At 41.8% G+C, this 12814-nt stretch overlaps 3 protein-coding genes across 4 annotated transcripts in view; 2 read left to right on the forward strand and 1 right to left on the reverse strand.

Moving 5' to 3' along the window:
* The window catches only part of LOC117572176 (eukaryotic translation initiation factor 5B), a 39079-nt gene extending 31383 nt beyond the window's left edge, over positions 1-7696 (reverse strand). Inside the window, exons 1-4 of one of the 2 annotated variants that reach the window (XM_034254827.2) lie at positions 7280-7694; positions 5956-7181; positions 4461-5892; positions 4256-4388 (exon numbers count right to left, since the gene is read on the reverse strand). In XM_034254827.2, the coding sequence (XP_034110718.1) occupies positions 4256-4388; positions 4461-5892; positions 5956-7181; positions 7280-7350 (2862 nt within the window). In that variant the 5' untranslated portion in view covers positions 7351-7694. Of the gene's footprint in view, positions 1-4255; positions 4389-4460; positions 5893-5955; positions 7182-7279 lie in introns of both variants that reach the window. The other variant, XM_052005719.1, reaches the window with a different exon arrangement.
* A 356-nt stretch (positions 7697-8052) lies between these two features.
* Positions 8053-8590, forward strand: LOC117572179 (uncharacterized). Its single transcript, XM_034254831.2, has 3 exons — positions 8053-8176; positions 8240-8338; positions 8411-8590. The coding sequence occupies exons 2-3, from the start codon at positions 8246-8248 to the stop codon at positions 8588-8590; spliced, it is 273 nt and encodes a 90-aa protein (XP_034110722.1). The 5' UTR covers positions 8053-8176; positions 8240-8245.
* An 18-nt stretch (positions 8591-8608) lies between these two features.
* Positions 8609-12620, forward strand: LOC117572177 (probable RNA helicase armi). The gene is made up of 5 exons (XM_034254828.2): positions 8609-9019; positions 9105-9533; positions 9634-11190; positions 11248-12045; positions 12107-12620. Exons 1-5 carry the CDS (start codon positions 8609-8611, stop codon positions 12413-12415), a joined length of 3504 nt encoding a protein of 1167 aa, XP_034110719.1. The 3' UTR covers positions 12416-12620.
* Positions 12621-12814: the final 194 nt, after the last annotated feature.

Raw genomic sequence — 12814 nt, forward strand, 5'->3', positions numbered from 1 at the left:
AGAGTTTTTCACTTTTTGTGTGTGATATATCGGACTTATTAATTTGAAAAGTTGAACCAATATTAGACCATTAAATACACTGAAAACTTCATAATAAATAAATCATATAACATTTATTTGTATGATTAGAAAACTCTCATCAAGTAGAGTATTTGATGGTTGGTTTAGTAGGCAATCGCTTTGGCTTTAGTTTTTTGTGTTGGCGCTAGTTATTTACTAAATTTGGCCTAAACGAGGGCGGAACTTGTTATGTAGCCGGCCGGTGGCTGCCCACATTTTCCACTCAACTCATGAATGAATGGCAATCAACTATAGAGGCTGTCAGCCTCACTCTATGGTCAGTCTGTCAGTTTGTCAGTCAGTCAGTCAGTCAGTCAGTCAGTTGGCCATAATCGATTTTTGAAACAAACGTAAAAACATGACGGCGACAAATTTAGTATCTAAAATGTGACTACTAAACGAGATATAAAAGACTGCACGACTTTGAGATACTCTCAAGATAATGAAATACTTTTAATTAATGCTTTGAACTCTTTGAGTAAATTGATTAGCTCTTTTTATAGAATTCAGTTGATGCTGTTTGGCTATATTCCATTCAAAGCTGTCAACTTTTTTCAATTCTCTTTTCTTTTAATCATTTGCATGTATCAAATTACATTTAGCTGTGATTCTATCAGTTTCATTTTAAAAACCTAAGCCGATTTGCACTGAATAACATCGACTCCCATCGGCCGCCTTCATTCACACATTCATTCATTCATTCATTCAGTCAATCAGTTACTTAGCTATTCATTCGCCCCAAAGTTGACAACTACACACGTCTCTAGAGTAGAATTATGTAAGTATATTAGCTAATTTGCATAGTTGTTGCGTTGGCGTTGGTTGATTTGGAACCTTTGGCATGGGAAAGTGTTGAGGCTACCCGCCTTATACTACAAACATACAAGATGATGATGACACTGTGGGAAACCCTAGCAAAATGTAGGCGCTGCTCTGCTTTGCTCTGCTCTGCTCTGCGGCTAATGAGCTTGCAGTGTTACGAGCTCATCTCGGCTGCCAAATGAGAGCAAATGACTTTTGGAATTAAGCTAAGTTAATAGTGGCAGAATAATCAACTTGATGGCGGAGATATTTCCAAATAGATGTACTTGCTTAACAGCTATTCATGTTGTATATAGAAAAAGGCGTATTAACAAGTTTTTAACATTAATGCAAAGTGACAAAAGTTTCGCTCTCATTCATGTACAAATTGTAAAGTATTCAAAAGTATTTGCTCTCATATTAAATGAAATAATTACAATCTGAAAAAACGATTTCAATATTTGAAAAATATTTCTACTTTACCTTTTTTAAAAAAATTGATAGAAGACATTATTAAAAGGTGTGATTGTCTAAAAAGATTGTGATTATGCAAAATTTAGTTTCACATACAAAATTTTAAAATTAGTTCCATTTAGTTAAGTGGCACAATTTTTAATGGAGAGGCTTAAATTTGTATTCCCTAGAAATAACTTATTCAATTACAATATGATATGATCCTCAACAACTCCTGATTTTCATTCTTAAAAAAAACGTATTAACAATTAAGTTTTCTCTAAATTGTACAAACAATTCATAGATTAAAATCTTTTTTCTCAATTTAATTTCCAAATGAAGTCTCAAACTAAATTTCAGAGTTTCATTGCATTAATTTGTTTTCGAAAATTAGCAAATTCGTTCGATTTCTATCAAATTGGAAAAGTTTAATATTCATTTAAGCCTAAGGAGTTTGCGGCCAGTGCTTTAGAAATACGTTAGTTTACATTTTAATTGTATTTGACGTTTTAAATAAAATAATTTTCATTTTAGTTTCAGCTATTTATACTTAAAAAATTATATTTTAACAACATTTAAAAGCTCGCTCTAAATCGAAGAATGGTTTCAAGTATTAAAGTATATTTTCTAAAAGAAATTCCATTATTTAAATAGACATCAAAAAAAAAAAAACGTTAATTATCAGAATATACAAAATTTAATTTCGTTCATAATGAAAACAAATTAAAATTAAAATTTCATTTTAAAATATAGATCCTCGCCAATTATAATCTGATTTATTGAACTACACAAAAAATGCAATAATTTCAAATATAATTAGATTTTTAATGATACAAACTGTAAACGGAAAACGTAATATGTAAGTATTGCATAAAGTGCAAAAATTGCAGTGCACGTCTTATTGAATAATTCAGTTGAGATTGTTGTTACTTCCGCTGAACATTTCCCTAGCTTGCATTTAATTGAAAATTGAACTGTCGTTCCAATAACACGACGAACACGACGAACACGACGTCTGCATATGACAGGAATGTTTATGTAAATATTGTTTGTATAGACACATACATAACTACATACGAACATAAATAAAAAGGCAAATATATTATTAAGTGAAATTCCTGGCTTCAGGTTGCACTACAGCAAAATTCATTCATGAATACGTCGGCAAACATTCGAGTATGTCTAGTATGAGAGAGTGTTGTATATAATGAAGTGATTTGAAATTTGCAATGTGAGTCTCCATATCCGTTCAGGTACATGAATACATACATACATCATACGTATATGTATGTATTTACATATACATGTATGTAAACATATATTTGGCTGGCATATATATAGAGCGCATGATATTTTTAGTTGCATGTTCAAAGTTGTCTTGATTGGGGGGCAGACGAAATGGATGGATGCGATGCTCAACGATGGGATGGAATGGGGTAGGATGGGATGGGGTAGATGCTACAAGAGGGATGCCAGGAGATGGGATGGATGGGCAGTGCGTGTTGTTGGCGATGCGCCCGCCGCATGGCTGCTTGTGGCATGAATCATTCGATGTGGCCGGGATTGTACTCGTCGACGTCGTTGCTGTTGTTGTCGCTGATGTTGTTGCAACTATTTGCACCGCATTTTTAAAAATACATTTTATGTTTACGCCGTTCGCGACGTAGTCGGAGATGTTGTTGTCTGCCGCACTGGCTGCTGCCGAGGACGCCAGAAGGAGACGGAAACGCAGGTGGCGACTGGGAACTGGCAAAGAGGGGAACCGCGGACTGTGGCAGCGGTTTAGGCAGACACGCCGAACGCAACGATGACGACGACATCAACATCATCCACAACAGCAACAGCAACAACTACAACAACTACAACAACGACGACGCCGACGCCGACGCCGCCTCATGCACTCATAATTTTCCAAAAATACTTTTCGTCTGACAATTTACAACTTTTCGCCATATTTCACTATATTCAATTTGTGCAAAATCGAAATATCGAAGTTGTTACACGAAGTTGATCGTACAATTGGTAAGCTCAATAGATCTAAGGTAAATAGCTAATAACTGAACAAAATGACAGTGTATTAATTATAAAGTAATTTACTAAAGCAATTCTTAACTCCACTTTTCAAAATTCTGCAATTTTTCGGTTCAAAAATTTATGTTTTCTAAAATTATACAATTAAAATTGTGTTCATAATTGATATAAATTTATTGAGATAAATCAGAATATATGACTATAATTAAGTGATAGCCCTGTTCTTAAAAACAGACTAATGAACGGAAGCGTTGTACAAAATCAAGACAATTAAGAACAGATTCACATTCTTGTGCATGGTATAGAAAAACTAAAACTTTGCAGAAGGAGTCACCTTCGAAATGCAGTGCTTTATCAATATTCCAAATATATATGTGGTATATTGGTATATTTTAATATTTTTGCTAAATATCGATTTGGTATATTTTAACAATAATACCGCACCATTTTGCTTTTATTTAAAGTAGCGTAATATATATAGCAAACTTTAGCTTGTTCTGTATAAATCTCAAAGAGCCGAAAGCACCTCAGTAAATTAATAATTTATCTTCATGTTCTCTTTTAAAAAGAAGCGCTTTATTTCTAAGTGCATCTGCCTCCTCGTTTGCTTTAAATACGAACAAACTAAAATAAGAAATATTCTTCAATATCGATATTTCACTTTCAAAAACCTTTCCAAGCTTACTTTGTGAACATAAATACACATGATTATTAGCACTTTAAGAGGTATCCAGTCAGCAATCGAAAAATGCTTAATTTTTCTTCTTAGCTTATAGTTTACTCTTTCTACAAACTCCGAAAAACTTTAATATACCCATAGCTTGACGAAATTCATTTCACGTCAAGCAGTATAAACCATAATTATGGAAATTTGCAATTTATCCGAATATGATCTTAAATGCTCACTCACCGGAATCTTTGAAGTACGCAGAAACTCGAGCAAGGCTTCCAGTGAGCCCAGAGTTGAGGCCTGCACATAGACGCCAGTCTGAGCCAACTTGATGTGGCTCAAGGCGCTCTTCAGTTCGCGAGCAACTTCCTCTCTGCAAATGACAAACAAAGTTAATGCGTGTTCAAACAAAAAGTAAACTGAAAATACAAATCATTTAACGCACTTGCATATTTCGACTTCATCGGGTTTGTGCGCAATGAGCAGATTGATGCCAGCAATGGCCTTTTCCAGATCCTTGGCAGCAATCTTCACACCCTGAGCTGCCTTCACCTCCTTGTACTCCACATAGGCGTTCTTCACGCGCAACTCCTTCATGGGCTGTGGCATCAAAAGCGAACGAATCTGTGTGGTAATCGGACCATCTGTGCCAGCCACAATCATCGTTTGTCCCTCACGCAACTTGCCGTTGATGAGAATGGCATCGATGGTGGTGCCCAGACCGGGAATGGCTTTCACCTCCAGCACCGTGGCCTGCAGCTCCTCGGAGTACATCAGACGCTTGGTCAGCATATTCTGACAGAAGTCGGTGATCATGAAGAGCAAGTTGCCCATGCCCTCGCCAGTGATGGCGCTAGTTGGCACCAGCGAGATATAAGTCTTGGGATCGGTGTTCTTGTGGAAGAGCGCAGCGTTCAGTCCCTGTTCGGCAAACTGCAGGATGACATCTTTAGTGCGCTGCTCGAACTCCAGCTGTGTGTTGCTCTGCTGCCCCTCGATCACATCGCGGACATCACGACGTTCCAGTTTCTTCCAATCATACAGACGATCGATCTTGTTCAGGGCCACAATGAAGGGGCATTTCTTCTTCTTCAGCAACTGTATGGATTCAATGGTTTGTGGCTCGAGGCCGTGCATAATGTCCACAACCAGAATAGCAATATCACAGAGAGAGGAGCCGCGATTGCGCAGATTGCTGAACGACTCGTGGCCGGGTGTATCGATGATGAGCAGTCCAGGCAGACGATGCTCGAAGCTGGCCACATTTTTCACATATTTCGTTTGCTCCTTAATGGCTTCGATGGGCACATTGGTGGCACCAATCTGCTGTGTTATGCCGCCCGCCTCAGAGTCCTGCACGTGGGTGCGACGCAGCTTATCTAGGATCTTTGTTTTGCCTGTGTCTACATGGCCGAGCACACAAACAACGCCAGCGCGCAACTCATCTGTGGTGCGTTTCTTTTCGGCCTCCGCTTGACGCTTGATGATGCGCGCCTCAGCACGCAAGCGACGCGATTCGGGATCATTTGCAGTGGTGTCTTCTTTTTCAGACTCTTCGCTCTCATCATCCGAATCATCGCTGTCGTCGCTGCCATCACTGTCGTCGTCATCTTCATCGGTTTCAGCCTCATCAGCTGCCTCGTTTTTGCCATTGTTTGTGGTAGTATTCGTCGTGGCCTGTGACGATTCCTCCTCGGGCTCTGGCTCCGGCTCACTGTCGCTGGCATCCCAGCTCTCCTTGACCACCTCCTCCTTGGCGGCCTCAGCTGCTGCCGCAGCAGCCGCTGCAGCTTCTGCTGCTTCCTGTGCTGCCTTGGCTTCCTCCTCGGTGGGCTCTTCCTTGGGACCCTTCTTTTTGTTGTTCCTAATGCGTGTGCCTTAATAAAACAAATATTTGTTAATATTTTGGTATACATCAGCTTCTTCTCGGCTACTTTTACCTGGTCTGGGTGCCCGCCTCTCGTTGGGATCAGGTATTTCGAGACCCTGCGCCTTCAGCGAATCGAGCAGCGCCTGAGCACGGGCACGATCCTCCTTCTGCTTTTTGGTCAGCAACTTGCCTTCGGCCTTGAGGCGCGCCTTGCGTTCTGCCTCCTTTTGTTTCTTCTTCTCTTTACGCTCGGCTTCTAGGCGCACTGCTTCAAGACGCGCTTCCTCACGTTCGTCTTCCAGGCGCAGACGCTCCTCCTCGAGCTTTTGCAGGCGCTCCTCCTCCTCCTTGCGCTTCTTAAGCTGCTCCTGCATAGCTGCCACCATAGCAGCCGACATGCCCTTCTTTTTCGTTTCCTTTTTCTCCTCCTCGGCCTCTGCTTTCTTGTCCTTTTTGCCCTTCTTCTTATTCTTGCCGGCCTTACCGCCATCATCGGCATCATCTGCATCCGCTTCGGGCTTAGCAGTCTCCTCGGGAGCCGGCTCTGGCTCTGGTTCAGGCTCAGGTTCGGGTTTAGGCTTCTGCTTGGGCTCTAGAGCCGCCTTCTGCTTGGCCAGCGCTGCTTCACGTTTCTGCCGCTCCTTCTTTTCCTTCTTCTTCTGGGCTGCCGTCTTCATGCCACCACCTTCTTCATTGTCATTATCATTGTCATCGGCGTCTTCAGCAGCGGCATCTTCAACCGCCGCCGCAGGTTGCTGTTGCTTCTTGTTCTTCTTGGACTTCTTGGAGAACTCATCGGCCAGCTCCTCGGGCGACACAACGCTAGCTGCTGGAGGTGCCTCGCCTGCATATTCCGCCTGCAGTTCAGCCAGCATCTTGTCTAAATCCTCGTCGTCATCGTCTTTGCCTTTGCGCTTGTTCTTTTTGCCCTTCTTCTCGTTCTTTTTCTGAGGCTTCACCACCTCCGCCTCCTCTTCCGACGAGCTTTGACGCGCTGGCACTTCTACATCATCATCATCGTCGTCATCAACCAAGAGATTGAATGCCGACTTCTTGGCAGGCTTCGCTTGAGCCGGCTCCTCATCGGATCCATCATCGGCAGCCTTTGCTTTACCTTTAGCCTTGCCTTTGACATTCAGCTTCTTAACTCCCTTTGTTATGGTCTCAATTGGCGCCTCATCATCGCTACCCGCATCGGAATCAGCTTCCTTCTTGTTCTTCTTCTTGCCCTTTGGCTGATTCTTCTTGTTGTTGGCGCTCAGTTTTTCGTCCACCTCATTGACAGCATTGGTTTCACTAGCAATAAAATGCAATGTTTAATAGAAAGTTGCCAACACGCCGTCGTGGCAACAAAGCAACAACAATAACAACAACAAAGCTGTTGGTTAACTTACATTTCGTCAGCCGATGAACCACCCTCAGCAGCGGTCAGTATCTCTTTCTTGCCCTTTTTAGCTTTAACCATCTTTCCTGGCGCAGTCTCAACACGCTTCTTCTTGGAACACCCACCAAACTCTGAAAGTAATTCACTGCTGAATTTGTACACGCGACGGACACGAAACGAGAAGAGGCTTTTTGTTGCCTTGCTCCAACTGCTGCTGCTGAGTACGCTAAAAACGATGCTGCTGCTACTCGCTGATTTTTGCTTGGCGCCTGGACTATCCTGTTGCGTTTTAACAACTTGGATGCTTTATTATCAACAAATGGTCTGGCCAAATTAGATATAAATTTTCGCACGTTTCGCCGACTCGGTTAGCGAATACGATGCACCTGTGATAGCGGTGTGATAAACGCGATAGCACTATCGATAGTAGACAACGTGCTGCTCTTGCTTGCGATGGTTTTTAGATCCTTATTTATAAATAGTTCGTTAATGATAATACGACATATACATTCAATTTTAATATAACTCTAATGGTTTTGACTATTTTCTAATTAGAGTGGCTCACTGTTTTCAACATTTTTATTCATTTCGCTAAAAATTCTTATTGAGCTACACGTAAACATTAAGCAGCTGATTTGTTGTCGATAAGTTCAATCGTGTTTCACAACACTAGTCGAAACAACTGCTGCAGAGTGACCAATTTTTGAAAAGTAACGGAAAAATACTGTATTTGTATGTCGCCTATTTTTGGTGTATTTGTCAACAAAAAAACAGTCATATTGTGTTAATCAATTTGCGGTCACACTGTTGATCTGTCCCTTGGTTTCTGAATTGGAATTTTGCGGTATTTACGTTTCGTTGTCTTCTCCGCAACACAAAAACGTGACTTAATTTTCTTTTCTTTGAAGTGAGTATTAAGCTTAAGAATTTATAGGGTTTTAGAATTATAGCTAATTGCTATACCTCTTAGAAAACAATGTCTATGACTGGCGAAGCGAGCGGCATCAGCGAAACAAGCACAAGCAACAGCATTCCAGAAACCAGCAGCATCAGCACAAATAACGTCGAGGTCTGTATGAAACTTGATTCCAATAAAATGTTTACGTTATATGTATGTATGTTTGAACCACTTTGCATAAAGAAACTTGATTATCGGATATGCAAGAAAGAAGTCGTTACACAAATAAACAGCGAAGGCAATTCTAAGAACGACACCAGCGACAGCCACTTAAATCGTCTACACAGTCTGCGCAACGAATTGAACTATATCAACGATACAGATTGGATGTACGAGAGTTTGGAGAAGAAACCGCAGCTATAAAAACGACACCACTTCAAAATGTACTCGTATTTGCGCAGTGTTGTTGAATCGGTGATGCAGAAGAGCAACACCGAAGAACTTTTAGCTATGGAGCATAACATACTTGACGAAGAGGAGCAAAAGGAGAGTGATGAAGCAAAGAATGGATTGATAGACAAGGGCAACACTAGTGATGAGGACGATGACAATGAGGCTTCCTCGTCACGATGCTCTAAGCGGAAAGGCGTCATTACGCAAGTAATTGCCAAAGGTGGCTTTATTAACAACACTATTCCATTTGAAAAGAAGGCAGCACTTGAATTATTTAGCGATCTGCACGCTGGTTGTGTGGTCGAGTATTTATCCTACATGACCCTGCACGGTGATGAGAGAGTCGTTAAGATCGAAAACATTCTCGAGTACAATTGGGAAGACCAACAATTGAACAAGGTATGCTTAAATATATTTCAATTATCAAAATATATATTCATCTGCTACTCTACTCGTCTGTTCTTACCCAAAAATGCGTTTATAGATGCAACAGGCACTGGATGCACTGAAACTTGACAAACCGAAGTTCTTCAACACACAGACAAGCAAAATTTTGGGCGTCATCAAGCGGCGTTCGCCGTCTAGCATCGAAGTAGAGACTGACTATGGAGATCACAGCGTTGAGTTGGACAACATTGAGTTGTCATTCATACCGAGGCAAGGCGATGCCGTCAATCTCGAGTGCAACGTGCAGCTGGATGAGGGTTACGTCGATAAACAGGGCGAAATATTGGAAGTATTAAATGTGTCTCCAGCCCGCATAGAAACCAATGAAAAGTGCATTGTGGAACGAGTATTCGAGGAGTTTTGTGTGCTCGATTCGAATGGTTATGTGCTCAAGGAAGACTTACCAAACGATTGCGAATTGCATCTGGGCGATATTCTGAAGGCCGATTTAATCGAGTGCAGCTATGTAAGCTTAACAAATATTTTCTACATTTAACTAAAGTACATTTTGGTTTGCAAACCGAGGAAAGAGTTTTAATTGTTTTCGCCACAAACGATTTTTACAGGGCAAATACTCACGCCGTGCCATCAAAATCTCATTGCTGGAAAAGAACTTTGGTCAAGTGAAGAAGACACTTGAGAATCATAGCGCTAGCAAGCATGCAATCAACATAGAGGGCAAGGATCGCTACGTTTTCTCGGAACAGTGGAAGAAGGAGAAGGTCACATTGAAAGTGCGTTCGAATTGCAATCGAGACTTAACCTTGAATAGTATCGAGATCAAGAACAGCGATGCTGCACAGATTAGTGTGGTAGAACCACTTAGCCCCAGGAATTTGACCATAGGGGGAGATATCTCCATCGTACTCGAAGTTCACACGAAATTTATTGGCGAATCGAAAGAAAGATTCGTCTTGCACTTTGACAATTTCAAATTTGCGCGTCATCTAACCATTATCGTGTGTAATTCGGACATTGAGGCCAAGGAATCGGAACTACGTCTAATTGCCGCCGAGCACATGCGTGTTTTTGGGCGCACTGAGGCGCAACGATCGCGATATTATGCCAATCAAGTGTGGTCCACAAAGAATGTGCTTGTGCAGGGTCAACCCACAATAACCAAATCCCGCTTCCTCAAGCACCGCATTGGATCATTCGATGTGCCGGTGGCACTGCGTGAAATTGTTCTCGGCACTGAGCGTCGTCGCGATATGGATCATGAGTTGACCACCCACTATCCATACCTTGAGGGTCCACTCACCATTGAGAACTATGTGCAGCGCTTTGGCGTGCTGCTGCACCTCGAGGAGATTAATCTAACGGTTAGTATGCGCAACTATGATCGAGAGCGTGCCCATTTTTGCCGCGACGGCGAATTTCTTTCGCTGCACATTGAGAATCTAGCAGAGCGCCGTCCGTCGCTGGTGCTGGGCGATACAGTGCACGCCATTAATCCTTGGGCAAATGTCAACAGCAAGGATACGAAGATCTATGAGGGCTTTGTGCATAAGGTGCTCCACAATCGCATTCTCTTGAAATTTAACGCTGGCTTCCAGGATCCCTACAATGGCGAAGATTATCGCTTGACCTTCCATTTCTCACGGATGCCGTTCCGTAAACAGCATTTCGCCATCAGGCAAGCTCTTACCCAAATTGGAGAACACACTTTGTTTCCCAAAACTATCATCAAGCACGAGAATCCACAACTGGACATTCAATTCAAGGATAACACAATGCATCTGTATAGCGATCAATTGCGGTGGTTTAACAAATCACTGAATTCCATTCAAAAACGCGCAGTTGCGAATATTCTGCGTGGCGAAGCAAAGAACACGCCGTATGTCATCTTTGGTCCGCCGGGCACGGGCAAAACTGTCACGCTAGTCGAGACTGTGCTGCAGTTGGTCCACAATTTGCCTTCGTCTCGTTTGCTGGTCTGTGCTCCTTCGAACAGCGCTGCGGATCTCATCACCAAGCACATCATTGACAGCAAAGTTTTACCCCATGGCGAATTCATACGTCTCGTTGGACAGAATCAGATTGAGAGGGGTTTAATACCCGATGAGCTGATCAGACACTGTGGCACAGCAGACATTGGCATCGCAGATAATCGCACCGAAAGCGTAAGTAACTCTTATTCTCTTATGACAATAACATTCACAAATTCTCTCTTATTGTAGATGGTTGTGACTGAAGCGGGTCTCAAGCTGCGTTGCCAGTCGAAGTTCATCGCTTTGCGCCGCATTATCATTAGCACCTGCACCACCATGGGCAACTTTCTGCAAATGGACTTTCCAAGCAATCACTTTACACACTTACTCATCGATGAGGCAGCCCAATGCACCGAACCAGAAACTATGGTGCCAATTATGGTGCTCAAGCGCGGCCAATTAATTCTCGCTGGCGACCCTCAGCAGCTGCAGTCAGTTGTGATTGACCCAAAAGCCAAACAGTACGGCATGCAAATCTCGTTGTTGGAACGTCTTTTACAGCTTGAACCTTATCGCAAGGATAAGCAACGTTTTCCTGACTTCTCTGGCTACAATCCTTGCCTGCTAACGAAATTGTTGAACAATTATCGTGCGCTGCCCACTATAATGGATGTCTATAGCAAACTTTTTTACGACGATGAGCTCATCTCTATGGTCTCGGAGAAGGATTCGCGCGAGTTGCATTTGTTGACAGACCTTCATGAGATTTTTAAGCCCATCAGGGATATTCCATATAATCAGGGCACCTTCTTTCATGGCATTATTGGTGAAAATTTACAGGAAATGGACTCCCCATCGTGGTTTAATCCCGCTGAGGCGCGAGAGGTCTTTCTAACGACCATTCATTTGTATCGCCGCAATGTGAAGTCAGATCAGATTGGCATAGTGACTCCGTACTCTAAGCAGGTCAAGTCCATCAGGGACATGTTCATTGTGGCTGACGTGGTCATGCCAAAGATTGGCACTGCCGAGGAATTCCAAGGACAGGTAAATCCGAAAACTGATTAATGATTAAGTGTGTAAAATTAATTTGTATATGTTATTTTAGGAACGTGACATTATTCTCATTTCAACCGTGCGGTCCTCAGAAACCATAATCACAAGTGATCTCAAGTTCAATTTGGGATTTGTCCAGTGCAGGAGACGCATGAATGTTGGCATCTCTCGTGCTCGAGCTTTGCTCATCGTCTTTGGCAACCCCAACCTGCTTTCTCTCGATGACAATTGGCGTAAATTTATTCTTTATTGTGCCCACAATAATGCATATTTCGGCTGTGAATTGCCACGATCCGTACTTAAGAACGGGAATGATGAAGATGATGATGACACTGACTCGGACAGTCAGTCAGACAGTTAATATTTTGTTCCTTAATACCATTACTAATCATTGCTAGATTTATCCAAAGTCTCGAATATAGACAATTCCAATGAATGAATTTCGGCAATCGCCTTTATAAGTTGAACTTTAATTTTGTTTACAATCACATTTGTATCCTAGACATATAAGAAAGTATTATGACAATGAATGAATATGAATTTCCAAACACACACTATTATTCAGTTGTTTATCATATGTCAACAAATCATACATTGCACCTTATTTTAATAAACAATTTTTAAGTAAATCTAGAATATATGCTACCAAAGAAACTTCTATATAAAAAATAAAATTTCGAATGAAATAACAGAGTAACGGCAGACTGTTAAGTAACAACTTTTCGAAGCTCGGAAAATACTAAAGCAATCTGGTATTTAT

The sequence above is a fragment of the Drosophila albomicans genome, chromosome 3 (genome assembly GCF_009650485.2).
Source record: "Drosophila albomicans strain 15112-1751.03 chromosome 3, ASM965048v2, whole genome shotgun sequence".
In the NCBI taxonomy this organism is placed as follows: domain Eukaryota; kingdom Metazoa; phylum Arthropoda; class Insecta; order Diptera; family Drosophilidae; genus Drosophila; species Drosophila albomicans.

Coding starts and splice junctions, on each gene's coding strand:
- LOC117572179 (XM_034254831.2), top strand. CDS start 8,246: ATGTCTATGACTGGCGAAGCGAGCGGCATCAGCGAAACAAGCACAAGC. Junction 8,339..8,410: donor TCAGCACAAATAACGTCGAG/GTCTGTATGAAA, acceptor CTTTGCATAAAG/AAACTTGATTATCGGATATG.
- LOC117572177 (XM_034254828.2), top strand. CDS start 8,609: ATGTACTCGTATTTGCGCAGTGTTGTTGAATCGGTGATGCAGAAGAGC. Junction 9,020..9,104: donor AAGACCAACAATTGAACAAG/GTATGCTTAAAT, acceptor ATGCGTTTATAG/ATGCAACAGGCACTGGATGC. Junction 11,191..11,247: donor CAGATAATCGCACCGAAAGC/GTAAGTAACTCT, acceptor CTCTTATTGTAG/ATGGTTGTGACTGAAGCGGG.